The sequence below is a fragment of the Poecilia formosa genome, unplaced genomic scaffold (assembly GCF_000485575.1).
Source record: "Poecilia formosa unplaced genomic scaffold, Poecilia_formosa-5.1.2 Scaffold46, whole genome shotgun sequence".
Taxonomy (NCBI): domain Eukaryota; kingdom Metazoa; phylum Chordata; class Actinopteri; order Cyprinodontiformes; family Poeciliidae; genus Poecilia; species Poecilia formosa.
The window spans coordinates 2,230,837-2,246,577 of NW_006799985.1; the positions used below are offsets into that span (position 1 = coordinate 2,230,837).

Below are 15,741 nucleotides of genomic sequence, written 5' to 3' on the forward strand. Positions count from 1 at the left end.
CTCCTCTATTTTAATCTGACAGAGTGTGCAAGAGCAGTGATTGCGACACATCAGCCGGCTAAATAGCATAATTATGTTTTTTTGTTTTTTTTTTACACCCTTCTTTTTCTTCTTCCTGCTGTTGATCCCCGGAGGGATATGGAGCTGTTCGATGCGACGTCTCCTCAGAGAGTATTTAGGAGTTTCATTAGAAAACATTACCGAATCATGTGTGTGAAGACATTATTTTTTTTTTTCCCGTCTTTTGCTGAATTTCTTTAGGATGCGAATTTGTATGATTGAAATAGACCAGGGAAGTTTTTTTTTAAATTTGTTTACATTTGATTTTAATTCAAAGGGAGTTTTAGGCGTTTGACAAATCACAACTAAAAATACAATTTTTAAAAATTATTTTTCGTCTTTTTTATTTTATTTCCCATCTTTTATTGGATTACTTGCCTTTTTTTTCTAGTCCCACGATTCAAGTTGACTTAAAATATTTACTACTTCAGTATGCATATCCATTCATTTTGTTAATATTATTATTATTATTATTATTATTATTATTATTATTATTATTATTATTATTATTATTATTACAAGAAAACGTTGGGAATTAACATATTCAATGTCGATATAAGCCTATGTTCTATAATGCTGAACTGCTGAAGGGGCTGTGCAGGAATTACAGGCCTGACTGTAATTATCTTCAAGTTTCTGGGGAAGAAAATGAAGATGAAAAAGAGAAAATCACCAACCAAATTAATATAGACTGTATATAATCGTTGATTATTCTTGTTCTCTTTCCCTGCGTGATAAAAGCCAGTCAATTAACCCCAGATTACTCGAGGAAGCGGAGCGGGAGAATTTGCGAGCCTTCATCAGAGAAGGCATGACAGCCTGCAGGGGAGATCCTCCCAGCAACTTTTTTTTTTTTTTTTTTCCCTCAACTCGGTCCCTGGCTTCCCATCCGCTTGAATGGCGTGTCGGTTCATTGTTGGGATCGCTACAATTTGAGAATACTAAGTAGGCTTGAAGCCGTTCCCACGTGTGAAAATGAAGGGGGGAAAAATAAGCCGACAGGGGGAGAAACTGGAGAGGAAGAAGAGACGCTCTGTAACCTTCACTCCGACTTTGTTACTGAACCTTAAGCGTATAGAATCGGGTTAAAAATGTTTGTTTCGTTGTTGTTTTTTTTCTTTTAGTTTTTAGTTTTCTACTCTTTTTTTTTGTTTAACCTAAAACAACCTGTATATATCCTGCAGTCCCCAATAATACATTAATCATAAAATTAAATTAATTATATCACTTTAAAAAACAGTCATATCGAAATTGTTGTCACAAAGGGAAAAAAAACCGACTAATTGTTTCCAGCTGGATGACATTTTCCTGGTTCAAATAGTTGATATTCACGAACAATGAAGCCAATATAAACGAATGAATAACAAAAATAGACAAGTTTTTAATAATGTTTTTTTAGATAGATCTAACAATGTGGCGGACATCGGTAGCGACCACAAAACAGTCAATGAGAGTTATACTTAAATTTTATGTATACTTTTTTTCTATTTTATGTTTTTCGATTTTTTTTTTTTTAGAAGGCTGAATGAAACTCAGAGATTTCGTTTTGAGGCTGACATAAGATATGAGAACCAATCCAACTTCGACATCGACCGGTCAAATGTCTCGTTGAACGCCTCTCAACTGTTTATCTGCGTCGGTCCGCGGTGTGAAACCAGAACCTGTTGAATTTCGCTCATAGCGCTCGGAGCATCTTATATAAACAAGACTATTGATGCAACACGACTTTGTAGTTGGGAGTCGGATTCAGCTCGAGTGCGTAAAAAGACACCGGCTGTATAGTTGGCAGACTCAGATTATTCGCAGGGGTCAAGCTCATGTGCTGAAACGCACGCGATGCCAAGTGCGGAAAAAAAAAAAAAATAAATAAAAAAAAATAGGGGCCTCAGAAAATATGGTTGTTTATAATTGTCACTGAGGCTGCAGAGACGTTCGATGCATTCTTCCACTTCTTTGAAATATTCTAAAACACAAGATGGCATGGTAATAAGTATCTGTAAAATATTTTTGCAAGGTTTGCTTTGCCAGAAAGATTAAACCTCCGCCATAAAAAAAAAAACAAACAAAAAAACAAAAAACAAGGGGGGCTAATTAAGGACGCAAGATTTTACTTCTTTATACAGAGAAGTGTTTTGGTACAGAACCAGTTCACCTTTATGTCTAAACAAGGTGCTGTATATAAAAAAAAAACAAAAACAAAAAACAAACAAACTCTGACGTCTCTGTGTAACATTACACTCTAATCACGCAGAGTAACTTGCTCATGTTAAATGGAGTTATAAAGCAGACTTGAACCTACTTAAGTGGCCCAGATAAAGTGTCAAAAAGTGATTTACCTCTGTTTTCCTGCACTTCACGGACTGTTTTTCTATTTCTCCATATAGAGCCCCTCTGGGAGAGATTACATGTGTAATTTTCAGCTGTGAGATGTTTTAAGTGACCTACCCCCCCTTCTCCCCAACATAAATAAAACATTTTTATGAAGTACAAAAAAACAACATTATAAAGGAGTGATGCGCTCAGATCCTTGGACTGGACTGCCATGTGTTCATATATATATATATATATATATATATGAAAATGGGTTTAACTGGATTTAGGTGAGGATAACAACTCAATTAGCTCAAATTCCTGAACTGCCTCTACAGTGCAAACAAGAAGCCTAATTTGACTTAATTGGAGACACAATCTGCACAAGCACACACATGCACATCCACAAAGCTCTCCTCTGAAAGCACCTTGACTCCTTGAAAGGGGACCAATCTGCTCTGACAGCAGTGTGGCGTGAGCCTCTGACCCTGTGACTGCAAAGGGTCTGTGTTCAGTGGCCATGTAAGGGCTCACTGGAGCTCACACTGAGGGGTACTGCCCTGCCCTGAGGGAGGCGACATGCACAAACACACACACACACACACACACACACACACACACACACACGCTATATGTATATTATGTACATATATATATAAAATGCAGGGGCGGACTTGTGGCCATGCCAAAGCCCCTCAGGTATGCATGGCCACAGAGCAGAATGAGTTTGAGTCCAGAACGTAGGTGGAACCACCGTCACTTTCTTCTTCCTCTGGCCATGCACGAGTATCCTGCTTTAAAGGTGAGCAGGTTCGATACACAAATACACATGTGCAATCTTGAAACATGTATGGTTTACAATCGTTCCACAACCCAAAACGGAAAAGTTGCAATAGTTGTTCAAATCAGTAAAATAAAAAAGGAAGGTCTCTATAAATCTGGATTGGCAGCTCTAATCTCACAAAGCGTATGGCCGTGAAGAAGATTGATGAACTGTTTTCTTTCAGTGACTTCACAGGGTCCACAAGGGAGGAGGGGTACCGAGCTGCCTCAATGTTTATTTACATTTGCCCTTTTTAAATGATCCCTTTCTTCTCAACATCTGCTCCACATTACCACACAGATATCTGTCCTAATGACCGCTATAATGCCTGCGCTCACACACACAGGCCTTGCCTGTAACATTACCATTATCCACCGTCATCTGGGACACTTTACCCTCCTCAAACCACCTTGCGCAACAAAAATTGGTCCTTCCGTCACTGCTAGGCCTTTATTTTTGTGCAAAGCTTCTAATTTTCGGTGCTCCCAGTTTGGTGTGGTCTGAGGGATGCAAATGGCTCTTTACTTAATTGAATCAGCTCCCAAGATGGACATAAAGAGGGGGGACTAGCTTTCTACTCAGTTTCCCCAAGTTATTCCAAGCCCTGCCTCAGCTCAGCAGTAAAGGGATCCCTGCGTAAGACCAGACCTCACTCTCACAAGGACAGAAGCTGCACTGATCNAAGAAAGCAAACAAGAGAAAGAACATGCACATGAACCCTGAGGGATTAATGTGTTTACATTACCTGGGCTGTGATCTATCACCAACCTCGTCAACTTCTATTATGCATCACATACATAAGCAAGAAACAGACCTGGGAGCCCCTGCAACTCACTCATACTATTTCAATTGGATTAAGTCAGAGCAAATATCTGGGACACTGCTCCCACACTGTGGTTTCAGTGTTTTGGCACTCATTGGATTTGCACATTGTATCGCCTTACGTTTTGTGAAGCAACACACTTTCCTCCTTCCTGCGCATCTCATGAGCTTTAAGGTAGAATGGAATTATTACCTGATGGCATCTTCAAAACAAACTGTACTTCTGGTTGGATCAATTAAGCCGAAACAAACAAGTACTACCAGAGAGACGGGGGAATAACTGTTCATGTTTTTCTTCTTCTTTGGTTTCCAGCTGTAGTGTACAGGTGTGTCTCGAAGCTCGTATATAAAGCTTTTTTTAAAAAGTTATTTATCTCAGTAATTCAATTTTAAAAAAGTAAACAGTAATTATATAGATAAAAAAAAACACAAATTAATACATTTGAATCAATTCTGGTCATGTTGGTGATTACAGCTTACAGCTAAAACCCAAAATTTTGTCTTACAGACAATTATATTATTACACAACAAGCAAAAAAAAAATAAAAGAATACAGAAATATTATTTTATAGGTATGGTATGGCCCACAAAAGGACTTCAGCTAATTTAACATACATATGTAGCAGATAAGCACTGACAGCAAACAGGTGATCTACATCAAGCCATTTCTAAAGAGGGTCATTCTTCACTATTAGCTGTATCCAAACATATTATTGAAAAGTTCAGTGGAAGGAAAAAGTGTGACAGAAGAAAGTCTGTCTCAAGCTCTGCCTTGAGAGAACTGTGAAGAAACAAAAATACATTAATTACATTTAATTGGTATTTCCAATATGAATTTTTGGAGAAATTTAATTTTAGGTTTTTATTTAGGTGCAAGCTATAATTATCAAAATTAACAGAATTAACTGCCTGGAACATATCCAATGAATAACAATGAATACTAATAATATAATACTCACTTTTTAAAATGTATTTCTGAAATAAATGTACTATTAAAGATTTTTTTTAGCTGTCCCTTCATAAGATACGTTGTTGTAAAGTTTTGGCACCACTAAGGATGCCTGTAGTTAAGTCTGAAGGAAGGGTCACTGCAAGAGCTCATATTCACACTCAGGCATTATTCAATCAATATTCATTTACTCGGTGAGTCTATTGACTCATTTCTGAAGGAATACAGAACTTCAGGTCGTCCATCTTCAGATGAAGAAGTGTGAATTATCCCACTTATAGCTTCTGCCATACAAAGTGAATCTTGATACGCCCCACAGATACAGGGGTAAATAAATATTTCTAATAAAACACCAAAAGAAGAAAAAGAAGAAGAAGAAAAAAAAAAGAAATCAATGGTTGCTTCCTGTGATCCTTCTCAGGCAAATCAATCATCATCTGCTCAGCTGGCAGGCTGCTGCTGGAGGACGGTGCTGCAGCTAAACAGAGAGAGAGGGAGACAGAGAGGGGTGTGCAGTCTTTGTCTGATACCTCTCATTTTGGAATCACTTCTCATAATGGGGTCATCATTTCATCACTTAGCCAATCCAGAGGTCTGCCATTCAGCTTGGCGGGGGGATTGTGGGCAGTGAGGGTGAGATGTGCACGGGTACAGAAACCCCATCAAGAGGAAACACACACTCACTCTCACACCATGCATCTTCATTTAAGTCACTGAAGAAGTACAGAGAAAACAAACTTGTTCCCCTTAAAACTCATATCAGCTCATCGGGTTCCAGATCATTTGTTTGTTTGTTTTTGTTCTTCTGTTTCACAACACAAACTGATTTGATAATTACAAAGTGGTCATTCATAAAAAGCATTCACAAAAATGAGGAAGGAGGCAATTACTGACAATTAAGTCAAGTAAATGAAAATGAAGTGTGTTTGTGGTGTGTTTGGAGCCTGAAGGAGTGTGTGTTCATTGCTTGGTGACTTGAGAAGACGTCCACATCATGGATCTGAATGGATTTCAAACAAAACACAGTCAGTACAATTTAAAAAAAAAAAATACAAAAATTTACAGTTTTGTTAGGTAACAAAAGAAAAACACTTTTTAAATGAAAACAGACCGCATCTAAAAATCCAACACACTACTGAGAACAGTAGCTAACATTTTCTTAATTCAGGTTTAGTCAGCATGCAGAGTGCATGTATGTTTAATCATTTAATAACCCTTGGAAAAAAAAAATGCAAGGTCAAAAATAAATTACATCCATTATTTGCCGCAGATCTCCCTAAAGCATTTGGAGCGAAAACTGTTTTGAATTTCAATGGGATTCCAAGTGGCAAAAGCCCTCAGCTAATACATCAAAGAAAAATTGGTGTCAACTAATCGGTTTAGGACACAGATTTAGGATGGTTAAAAATCCCATGAATACTTCAAGCATTTTTTCCCCCTTTTTCCTGTACACCACTTAAGGCTTTGGGGAGCAGCGCAAACTGACCTTGCGCTCCAGAAACCTGTCCGCCACTCGACACAAATGACTGTTTAACTTCATCCAGCCACGCAATTAGTCCGCCACAATGCATAATGTTGTGTAATAATAGCCTCTATATCCAATTTAGATTACAGTTGCTCCCTCAGGCATTTTAAGTGGCACACACTATCTTTCACTCGCTTCTTCTTAGCCAAGAAAAGCCGTTTTCATGCGTCAAAGAAAATAAAAATGCGGTGTAATTCTTTCAAGAGGAAGGAAGAGATGGCGAAAAAGTCAAAATGAAAAAAAAAACAAAAACAAAAAAAAAAACAATGAAAACCCAAGATGACATCCCACTTTCACTCATCAGGAAAAAAAAAAAAAGGGAAGACGCTACTTACCTCCTCCTTTATCTGCGCGGTGCTGAGAGGCGGTGGCAGCTGCTGTAACCCCGCTCCTATTAAAGGCGCTGGGATCTTCAAATCATGGCTCTGACTTCAGGGAGCCGACTCTGAAACAAAACGCATCAAGACAGCAAGACACACACTCTCTAACTCTTACAACACACATCTTACTAAATACGATAAAATAAAATAAAAAAATAATAATATTTGTTCACTAAAAAAAGAGCTTCTAATAAAGAAACATGCTCCCATTTTACTAATTAAGTTGCATTTTACATGACAAATATTTGAAAAAAAAAAAAGAAGAGACTTTTAAAAACTCTTAGAGAAAGTTCCGATTTGAAGCGGACTCTCTGAGCAGGTCTATCATATCAGTTTCATCTCATCAGCCTGTCATGTAGAGGCCGCTTCCTGCGTCCATCCTTCTCTCTCCCTTTTCTCCTCTCCTTTCTGTGACTCTCCTGTCTAAAGTCTGAGTGTGCTCGCACTGTGTAACGCCGTCATCACTCTTTGCTCTCTGGAGGGGTTTCAGAGCGTAAGAAGCACGTGACAGAGTGTGTGCACACACTCTTTAGCAGCGCCTACAGCGATCCCTTTCGGCTCATCTGAGACTTCAGCTGCAGCCAGTCACCAAATTATTTAAACTTTAACTTAAATTATTAAATCACTATAAAAACGGAATAATCCTTAATAATAAATAATATTAATAACAACAACAATAAATAATAATAATAATAATAATAATAATAATAATGGTGTTATCTTTATATTATTATTACAGCTTAATATATCATTTAACTCCCTGTAAAGGGTCTGTCATAATTGAAATAAAAATAAAAGTTCCAGCATCTGTTGCATTCTATTTATTGCCATCCTGCATTTCAGAATAGAAATATATCTGCTGAGATCAAATGAGATTACACCCTCTAGTCCAGGCGGATTTGGCGTAGTTGGCACTAATCTGCCGCGGCTTCAGGGTTTACGACTTTCTGAGAGCGCTTATGGGTCTGGTTTATTCCAGGATCCATTGCAAAAACTATTTAGTCTCCGTCTCAGTTAAATCTGTCGAAGTTTATTATTAAGAACAAGCCACGAATGTCCCTCTTCGATTGAAAAAAAAAATGATGACGGTGATTTGTATTCTTAAATTTACAGGGGGGAAAAAATGTTCCGAGGGAAAAAAGTTGCTTCTTCTCGGTCTGGAAGAGTTTGCGCCGTTTTACTCTCACTTTTCTTACAAGCGCAACACCTCAGCTGGCGTTTAAGAAAGCCGACAATTGCAATAATCCATTTGAACCACCCCAAACTCCCTCCACAGACGCGGATGTGAACACAATGCGCGCAGAGATCGAACAGCATCTGTCTGCTCGTTTAGCGCACGAAATATGGAGGGGGGACTGGGGGGGAAACACGCGTTTTCTTTTTCTTTACGCACAAAGAAAGCGATCGCTGCAGCGAGGCGCCTTTTTTTTTTCGTTCCTGGCGGTATCTTGCAAGCCCACATCTCCTGCATACAACAGCCGATTTGTTGTTGATCAAGTGTGAAAGTAAGGACTTCGTATTTGGGAGAAAGGGGAGGAAAGTTGAGAGTTGATAGACTCGCATGACGTCGCCGTCCAAAAAGGGGGGCTGCCAGGCGCACTTGAGGCTCACTGCAACGAGGCTTGTTAAAAACGGGAAAAATAGAGAAATTGAGAATGAGAAGGCTTGTTAGTTAACGCGAGAGAAGGGAGGGGGTGAGGAAGAGAGAGAGAAAGAGAGAGAGAGAGAGAGAGAGAGAGAGTGTGCATGGGTTTGGACAGGGGTTGTGGTTACCCAGCATAAGCTTGCCTTTCCCTTCTGTGACTACACCCCGCGAGGAGGAGCGTGCTGCGCAGCGTAGTAGGCGTCAGGATCCTCAATTTCCAACTTAGCATCTTGGCAGGACGTTTTCCCAAGCAAAGCCCCCCGTCCGACGGGAAAAAATAAAAAAAATAAAACTTCTGCACAGGCATGAGAGCGACGGTGCAACTCAGATAAAGGAGCAGCAGACTGTGAACTCTTCCGACGGACAGAGGCTGGCTGGCTGGCTGGCTGGCTGGCAGCGACCAAAAATAATCCGCTTCTTTTTTTTTTTTTTTTTTTTTTAATTTCGGCAGTTCACTTTTTGATTTCTGCGCTGTCATTTGCAAGAAGAGGACAGACATCGGGGTCTGCATACACGTAGCTCATATGCGCTCCAGCAGCAGCGCATGAGAAGACACACACAAAAAAAGCGGGGGGAAAGTGCGCAAGTTTAAGTGGCTTCACACTCTCGGGGCTCCAGCATGGCGTATCCTCAGGGCTACTTGTACCAGCCGTCCGCCTCTTTAGCCCTGTACTCTTGCCCCGCGTACAGCACCAGCGTCATATCGGGACCCAGAACCGAGGAGCTTGGGAGGTCCTCTTCGGGATCCGCGTTTGCGCCCTATGCCGGATCTACCGCGTTCACCAGCGCCTCTCCGGGCTATAACTCCCACTTACCGTACAGCGCGGACGCGGCTGCGGCTGCCACTTTCACCTCATACGTGGTGAGTAAATTAAAGGTGATTATTGATCCAGAGAGAGCGCAGAAAGCGAATCAGAAGTGAAAAAAAAGTGTAAGGGTTCTGCTTAATCGAAGCAAGAGGTTGTGTTTGTTAAAGTAAAAAAAAAAAAAAAACTACATTTTCAGGAGTTTCCCGCAAGTAAGTATATATATATAATTATATATCAAATTTGTAATTTGTGTGTGTGTGTGTGTGTGTGTGTGTGTGCGTCTGTATTTTTTATCTAAAAAGGAGAAACACTACCCTGAATTCACCCTGCACGACAGAGTGCAGAAGCGCCATATGATTGGAGCTTATGGGTCACTATTTGTTTTTATAAGCTTATTAACTGCGTCAGCTGCGGAATTCAACCCCAGCTGCAATAAAAATTAGATTTGCCGTTTTGATTTTGAATCTCCTTGTTGTTGTTTTTCCCCCATGAGATAAGTTCTCAAACCGTCTTTAAAGACCAAATAACAACAACAAAAAAGGCACATGAAAATTAAGATAATAGAATTATTATAAGGACTATATTATAGGTCGTTTTATACTTGTTCAATAGTTTGTCCAGCAAATATTTCGTACCTATGTGTTGCGACAAAAATAAAACAGGAAAGTAAATGATCAGACATCATTTAAGACATAAAAGTTACCCACAACTCTATAAACATTTTACTGAATTTAAGGCATGTGCGTCATCATGCGCGTTTGTTTTACAGTGCACGCGCATGTGCGTGTGTGTTTACTTCTGATTTTTTTTTTTTTTTTGCAATTGTTTAGAAAATAAGTCAAGTTTCAAAATATTTGTGCATTCACTAATATTTTTTGTTCTTATTCCAGAGTTCTCCCTACGATCACACAACGGGAATGGCTGGTTCTATTGGATACCACCCTTATGCGGCGCCCCTGGGCACCTACCCTTACGGTGACCCCGCATACCGCAAGAACGCAACGCGGGACGCCACCGCCACCCTGAAGGCTTGGCTCAACGAGCACCGAAAGAACCCATATCCAACTAAAGGGGAGAAGATCATGCTGGCCATCATCACCAAAATGACCCTCACACAGGTGTCCACCTGGTTCGCTAACGCCAGGAGGAGGCTAAAGAAGGAGAACAAGATGACCTGGACCCCCCGGAACCGGAGCGAGGACGAGGAGGAGGACGAGAACATCGACTTGGAGAAAAATGACGACGACGAGCCAAACAAGCCTCTTGACAAGGGGGACTCCACAGACACGGAGGCAGGTCGGTGTTGCAGGGGGGGAAAAAAAGAAAGAAAAAAAAGGGGGCAAAAAAAAAAATCATCAATTTTTCATCGCAGTCGTTTCCACTCAAGGCGCAAAATTGATTGCTGGTTAATGGTGGTGTATAATTTATAATGAGACAATTGCTTTAAATAATAATCACCTTGAAGTCCCCTCGTTTGACTTTTCATTGGCTGAAATTGCTGGGGACGCGCAGTGTTTAGCAGTCAATTTATCTTTAACGGCATAATAAGGATGCAAATGCTGAAGTGGGCTGGGAATTCAAGTGAAAGTGCTTTTACTCTGATTATTTCTGCTGAACCCCATTATAATTCTAATGCATCAAATGGAAAATATAAAGGTATATATTTTTTAAAAATCGCATGGTAATGTTAACAATCTTTAATTATTGTAATTATGAAGTAATTCCGCTTTTTTAGTCTAGTGCACTTATTTATGAGGAACTTTATAAGCGCAGTAAAACGAATGTAGTTTTGCTTAAATGTGATATTTTAGTACAGAGTAGTTTTTTTTTTCTTTTGCCTCATGATCACCTAAAATACTTTTTTTTTTTTTTCAGTTCCACCAGTAATGCGCTGTTGCGATTATTTGGCAATGATTCCTTTCTTTATTTGCGCTTCAGATCACAAACTACTGAACCCAGGGGACATTGGCTGTGACAGATTTAAAGAAGAGAGCCATGGTAAAGAGACGGATCCCCTCCTGAGCGACTCGGAGTTAAAAGGGCAGGAGGAGCGGACTACGGAGCTGCTGCCGGACTCAGCCAAGCCGACCACCTCGTCTCCACCAGCGGTGCCCCGGGGGAACCAGGCCGGCGCGACGCAAGACAAACCGTCCGATTTGAGCCACCCGCAGAATACGGTGACCAGCAACGTGACCTCTGTTATCCACTCGCCCCCTTCAGCCCCTAAACCCAAACTTTGGTCATTGGCGGAGATCGCGACGTCTTCAGACAGGTGTAAGGGAAGCGGCGACGCGCAGCAGGCGTGCCCCGGCTTGGGTCAGAGCGCAGTGCTGGGCACCAACGCCTCTCCGTCCCGGTCCTCCCCCCAGTGCCCGCTCCCCAACAGCACGGTCCTATCCAGGCCTCTGTACTACACCTCCCCCTTCTACCCCGGCTACACGAACTATGGTGGCAGCTTTGGACCCCTTCACAGTAACCACGGCTCGGTGACCACGGGCTCCACGGCACATTTCAATGGATTAAACCAGACTGTGTTAAATAGAGCAGAGGCCTTGGTAAGGGAGAGCCAGAAAGTCAGAGGCCAAACGCAGGTAGATCTTTGTAAAGACTCCCCTTATGAACTAAAGAAAGGTATGTCAAATATTTAATACCTGAATATTTTCCACTTCACCACGGACTTCTATTTATTTTATTTTTTTGTGGTTGCATTGAAAAAAAAAACAACAAAAAAAAACAAGGAAAAAAAAACGAACAAGAAGAATGCTGAAGCAAATTCTGAGAATATGGTTATTTTCTGAGTAAATGCTTATCTTCAAAAGAATTTTTAGTTTCTGAATGGTTAATCCTAAAAAAAATGTAACAAGAATGGTCTTAATTGCTGCAGCCGCCTATTTGTATGAAAGACTAACATGTATATTTAATGTAGCTTTTTGTATTTAAAATGGACAACACGCTATCTTTGAAGTAAATTATGGAGAAAAAAAAAACTACACACTTGTGCAGAGGTTATTTGGTGGAACAGCTGATGTTGCTTGGTTTGTTTACTTGCATTTTGCACGATGACAGATGGTCTAAAGGTCATTAGTCTCACAACACACAGGCAGTTTTTGGGAGTTTTGTTTTTATGATTTTAATTTTATTAGGTCAAATTCCACTCAATCCTTCAATTATTTTCAATGTCTCTTTTTTTCTTGCGCGCGTTTCTAAAAGTGGATGTTGACATAACAACAGCAGCAAAGCGCAGCCATTTAACCCAATTACCTTTTCGTGTTCTACCCAGAGCAATCAGGTGCTGAACTCCGGTAATGAGCAGGATTTTATGCCAAATTTAGACCTCATTACTATTTTCTAAGGCGTGGCAAAGCTGTTTAAAAGGGACGCGACCATGCATTTAAAACATACTGGCCCATTATATATCATTAATCGAGTCTCTCTCTCTTTTTTTTCTTTTTTTTTTTTTTAAATTGCGCGTTGGATGTGAAACTCTGCAGAACGTTGCCATGCAGGCAGCAGACACAGAAACATATTATGAGTGTGTGCAAGCCAGCGCTCTCTCTATAACTCTTCCAACTTCTGCAGGTAGGTGTCACACTTGCTCCTACAATTTCAGGGAGGGGTGGGGTGTGGGAGTCTGGTAATCCGTAACGGAAACCCATCCGCGATCGAATTGCCTGGTAAAAGTTATTATAATAAAAATGTGATAATAAGTACAGCAAAAAGAAGAAGAAAACAAAAACAACTGAAGCCACAACAGTAATCAGTTAATGTGACGGGAGATTAAAAATGGCATAACTTCAGAGCAATAAGGAAGAAATCAGACTAAATTAATTATCACATTTTATTATTTTTTAAAGCTTGTTCTTATTGAATGTAGAGGCGCAAATAATTCAAATATTATTACGAAACATTAGGATTAGATGTGTTGTAGGCCTCAAAGCCAAAAGGCCTTATTTTCTTTCTTTTTCTTTTACTGTCAGTTATTTTTATTCGTTTGGTTTTTTTTTATTTATTACCTCTTTTTAAAGGGCATTGAAAAGGTATAATTATTATTATTGATGTCGTTATTGTTGACCTCCACTGCTGTGGGATGGCATGCTCTTGTTTATGGCCGCCATTAATCTCTATAGTTTGCTTTTTTTCCCCCACTTCTCCGGCGTGAAATCTCCCCTGAGGTTTCAATAATTCCCTTAGCCTTAATGTCCTCTGTTCGGCTCCTCTATTTTAATCTGACAGAGTGTGCAAGAGCAGTGATTGCGACACATCAGCCGGCTAAATAGCATAATTATGTTTTTTTGTTTTTTTTTTACACCCTTCTTTTTCTTCTTCCTGCTGTTGATCCCCGGAGGGATATGGAGCTGTTCGATGCGACGTCTCCTCAGAGAGTATTTAGGAGTTTCATTAGAAAACATTACCGAATCATGTGTGTGAAGACATTATTTTTTTTTTTCCCGTCTTTTGCTGAATTTCTTTAGGATGCGAATTTGTATGATTGAAATAGACCAGGGAAGTTTTTTTTTAAATTTGTTTACATTTGATTTTAATTCAAAGGGAGTTTTAGGCGTTTGACAAATCACAACTAAAAATACAATTTTTAAAAATTATTTTTCGTCTTTTTTATTTTATTTCCCATCTTTTATTGGATTACTTGCCTTTTTTTTCTAGTCCCACGATTCAAGTTGACTTAAAATATTTACTACTTCAGTATGCATATCCATTCATTTTGTTAATATTATTATTATTATTATTATTATTATTATTATTATTATTATTATTATTATTATTATTATTACAAGAAAACGTTGGGAATTAACATATTCAATGTCGATATAAGCCTATGTTCTATAATGCTGAACTGCTGAAGGGGCTGTGCAGGAATTACAGGCCTGACTGTAATTATCTTCAAGTTTCTGGGGAAGAAAATGAAGATGAAAAAGAGAAAATCACCAACCAAATTAATATAGACTGTATATAATCGTTGATTATTCTTGTTCTCTTTCCCTGCGTGATAAAAGCCAGTCAATTAACCCCAGATTACTCGAGGAAGCGGAGCGGGAGAATTTGCGAGCCTTCATCAGAGAAGGCATGACAGCCTGCAGGGGAGATCCTCCCAGCAACTTTTTTTTTTTTTTTTTTCCCTCAACTCGGTCCCTGGCTTCCCATCCGCTTGAATGGCGTGTCGGTTCATTGTTGGGATCGCTACAATTTGAGAATACTAAGTAGGCTTGAAGCCGTTCCCACGTGTGAAAATGAAGGGGGGAAAAATAAGCCGACAGGGGGAGAAACTGGAGAGGAAGAAGAGACGCTCTGTAACCTTCACTCCGACTTTGTTACTGAACCTTAAGCGTATAGAATCGGGTTAAAAATGTTTGTTTCGTTGTTGTTTTTTTTCTTTTAGTTTTTAGTTTTCTACTCTTTTTTTTTGTTTAACCTAAAACAACCTGTATATATCCTGCAGTCCCCAATAATACATTAATCATAAAATTAAATTAATTATATCACTTTAAAAAACAGTCATATCGAAATTGTTGTCACAAAGGGAAAAAAAACCGACTAATTGTTTCCAGCTGGATGACATTTTCCTGGTTCAAATAGTTGATATTCACGAACAATGAAGCCAATATAAACGAATGAATAACAAAAATAGACAAGTTTTTAATAATGTTTTTTTAGATAGATCTAACAATGTGGCGGACATCGGTAGCGACCACAAAACAGTCAATGAGAGTTATACTTAAATTTTATGTATACTTTTTTTCTATTTTATGTTTTTCGATTTTTTTTTTTTTAGAAGGCTGAATGAAACTCAGAGATTTCGTTTTGAGGCTGACATAAGATATGAGAACCAATCCAACTTCGACATCGACCGGTCAAATGTCTCGTTGAACGCCTCTCAACTGTTTATCTGCGTCGGTCCGCGGTGTGAAACCAGAACCTGTTGAATTTCGCTCATAGCGCTCGGAGCATCTTATATAAACAAGACTATTGATGCAACACGACTTTGTAGTTGGGAGTCGGATTCAGCTCGAGTGCGTAAAAAGACACCGGCTGTATAGTTGGCAGACTCGGATTATTCGCAGGGGTCAAGCTCATGTGCTGAAACGCACGCGATGCCAAGTGCGGAAAAAAAAAAAAAATAAATAAAAAAAAATAGGGGCCTCAGAAAATATGGTTGTTTATAATTGTCACTGAGGCTGCAGAGACGTTCGATGCATTCTTCCACTTCTTTGAAATATTCTAAAACACAAGATGGCATGGTAATAAGTATCTGTAAAATATTTTTGCAAGGTTTGCTTTGCCAGAAAGGTTAAACCTCCGCCATAAAAAAAAACAAAAACATGATGAAAAAGCTGCAGTGACTGGCAGCCAGTGGGAGTGTGCTGCTGCACTCTGATTAACAGTGTGGTTTACAGCCAACTCC

At 39.5% G+C, this 15,741-nt stretch overlaps 1 protein-coding gene and 1 long non-coding RNA gene across 4 annotated transcripts in view; one reads left to right on the forward strand and one right to left on the reverse strand.

The window, feature by feature from the left end:
- Positions 1-2,972: 2,972 nt before the first annotated feature.
- On the forward strand, positions 2,973-12,301 carry LOC103138095 (iroquois-class homeodomain protein IRX-5). Its single transcript, XM_007552194.2, has 4 exons — positions 2,973-2,997; positions 9,077-9,376; positions 10,214-10,619; positions 11,262-12,301. Exons 2-4 carry the CDS (start codon positions 9,134-9,136, stop codon positions 11,969-11,971), a joined length of 1,359 nt encoding a protein of 452 aa, XP_007552256.1. The 5' UTR covers positions 2,973-2,997; positions 9,077-9,133; the 3' UTR covers positions 11,972-12,301.
- The window catches only part of LOC103138096 (uncharacterized), a 114,760-nt gene continuing 103,301 nt past the window's right edge, over positions 4,283-15,741 (reverse strand). For all 3 annotated transcript variants that reach the window (XR_001662113.1, XR_476217.2, XR_001662111.1), the window contains 2 exons: positions 6,825-6,934; positions 4,283-5,964 (listed from right to left, as the gene is read on the reverse strand). This is a non-coding gene — a long non-coding RNA (uncharacterized LOC103138096). The remainder of the gene's footprint in view (positions 5,965-6,824; positions 6,935-15,741) is intronic.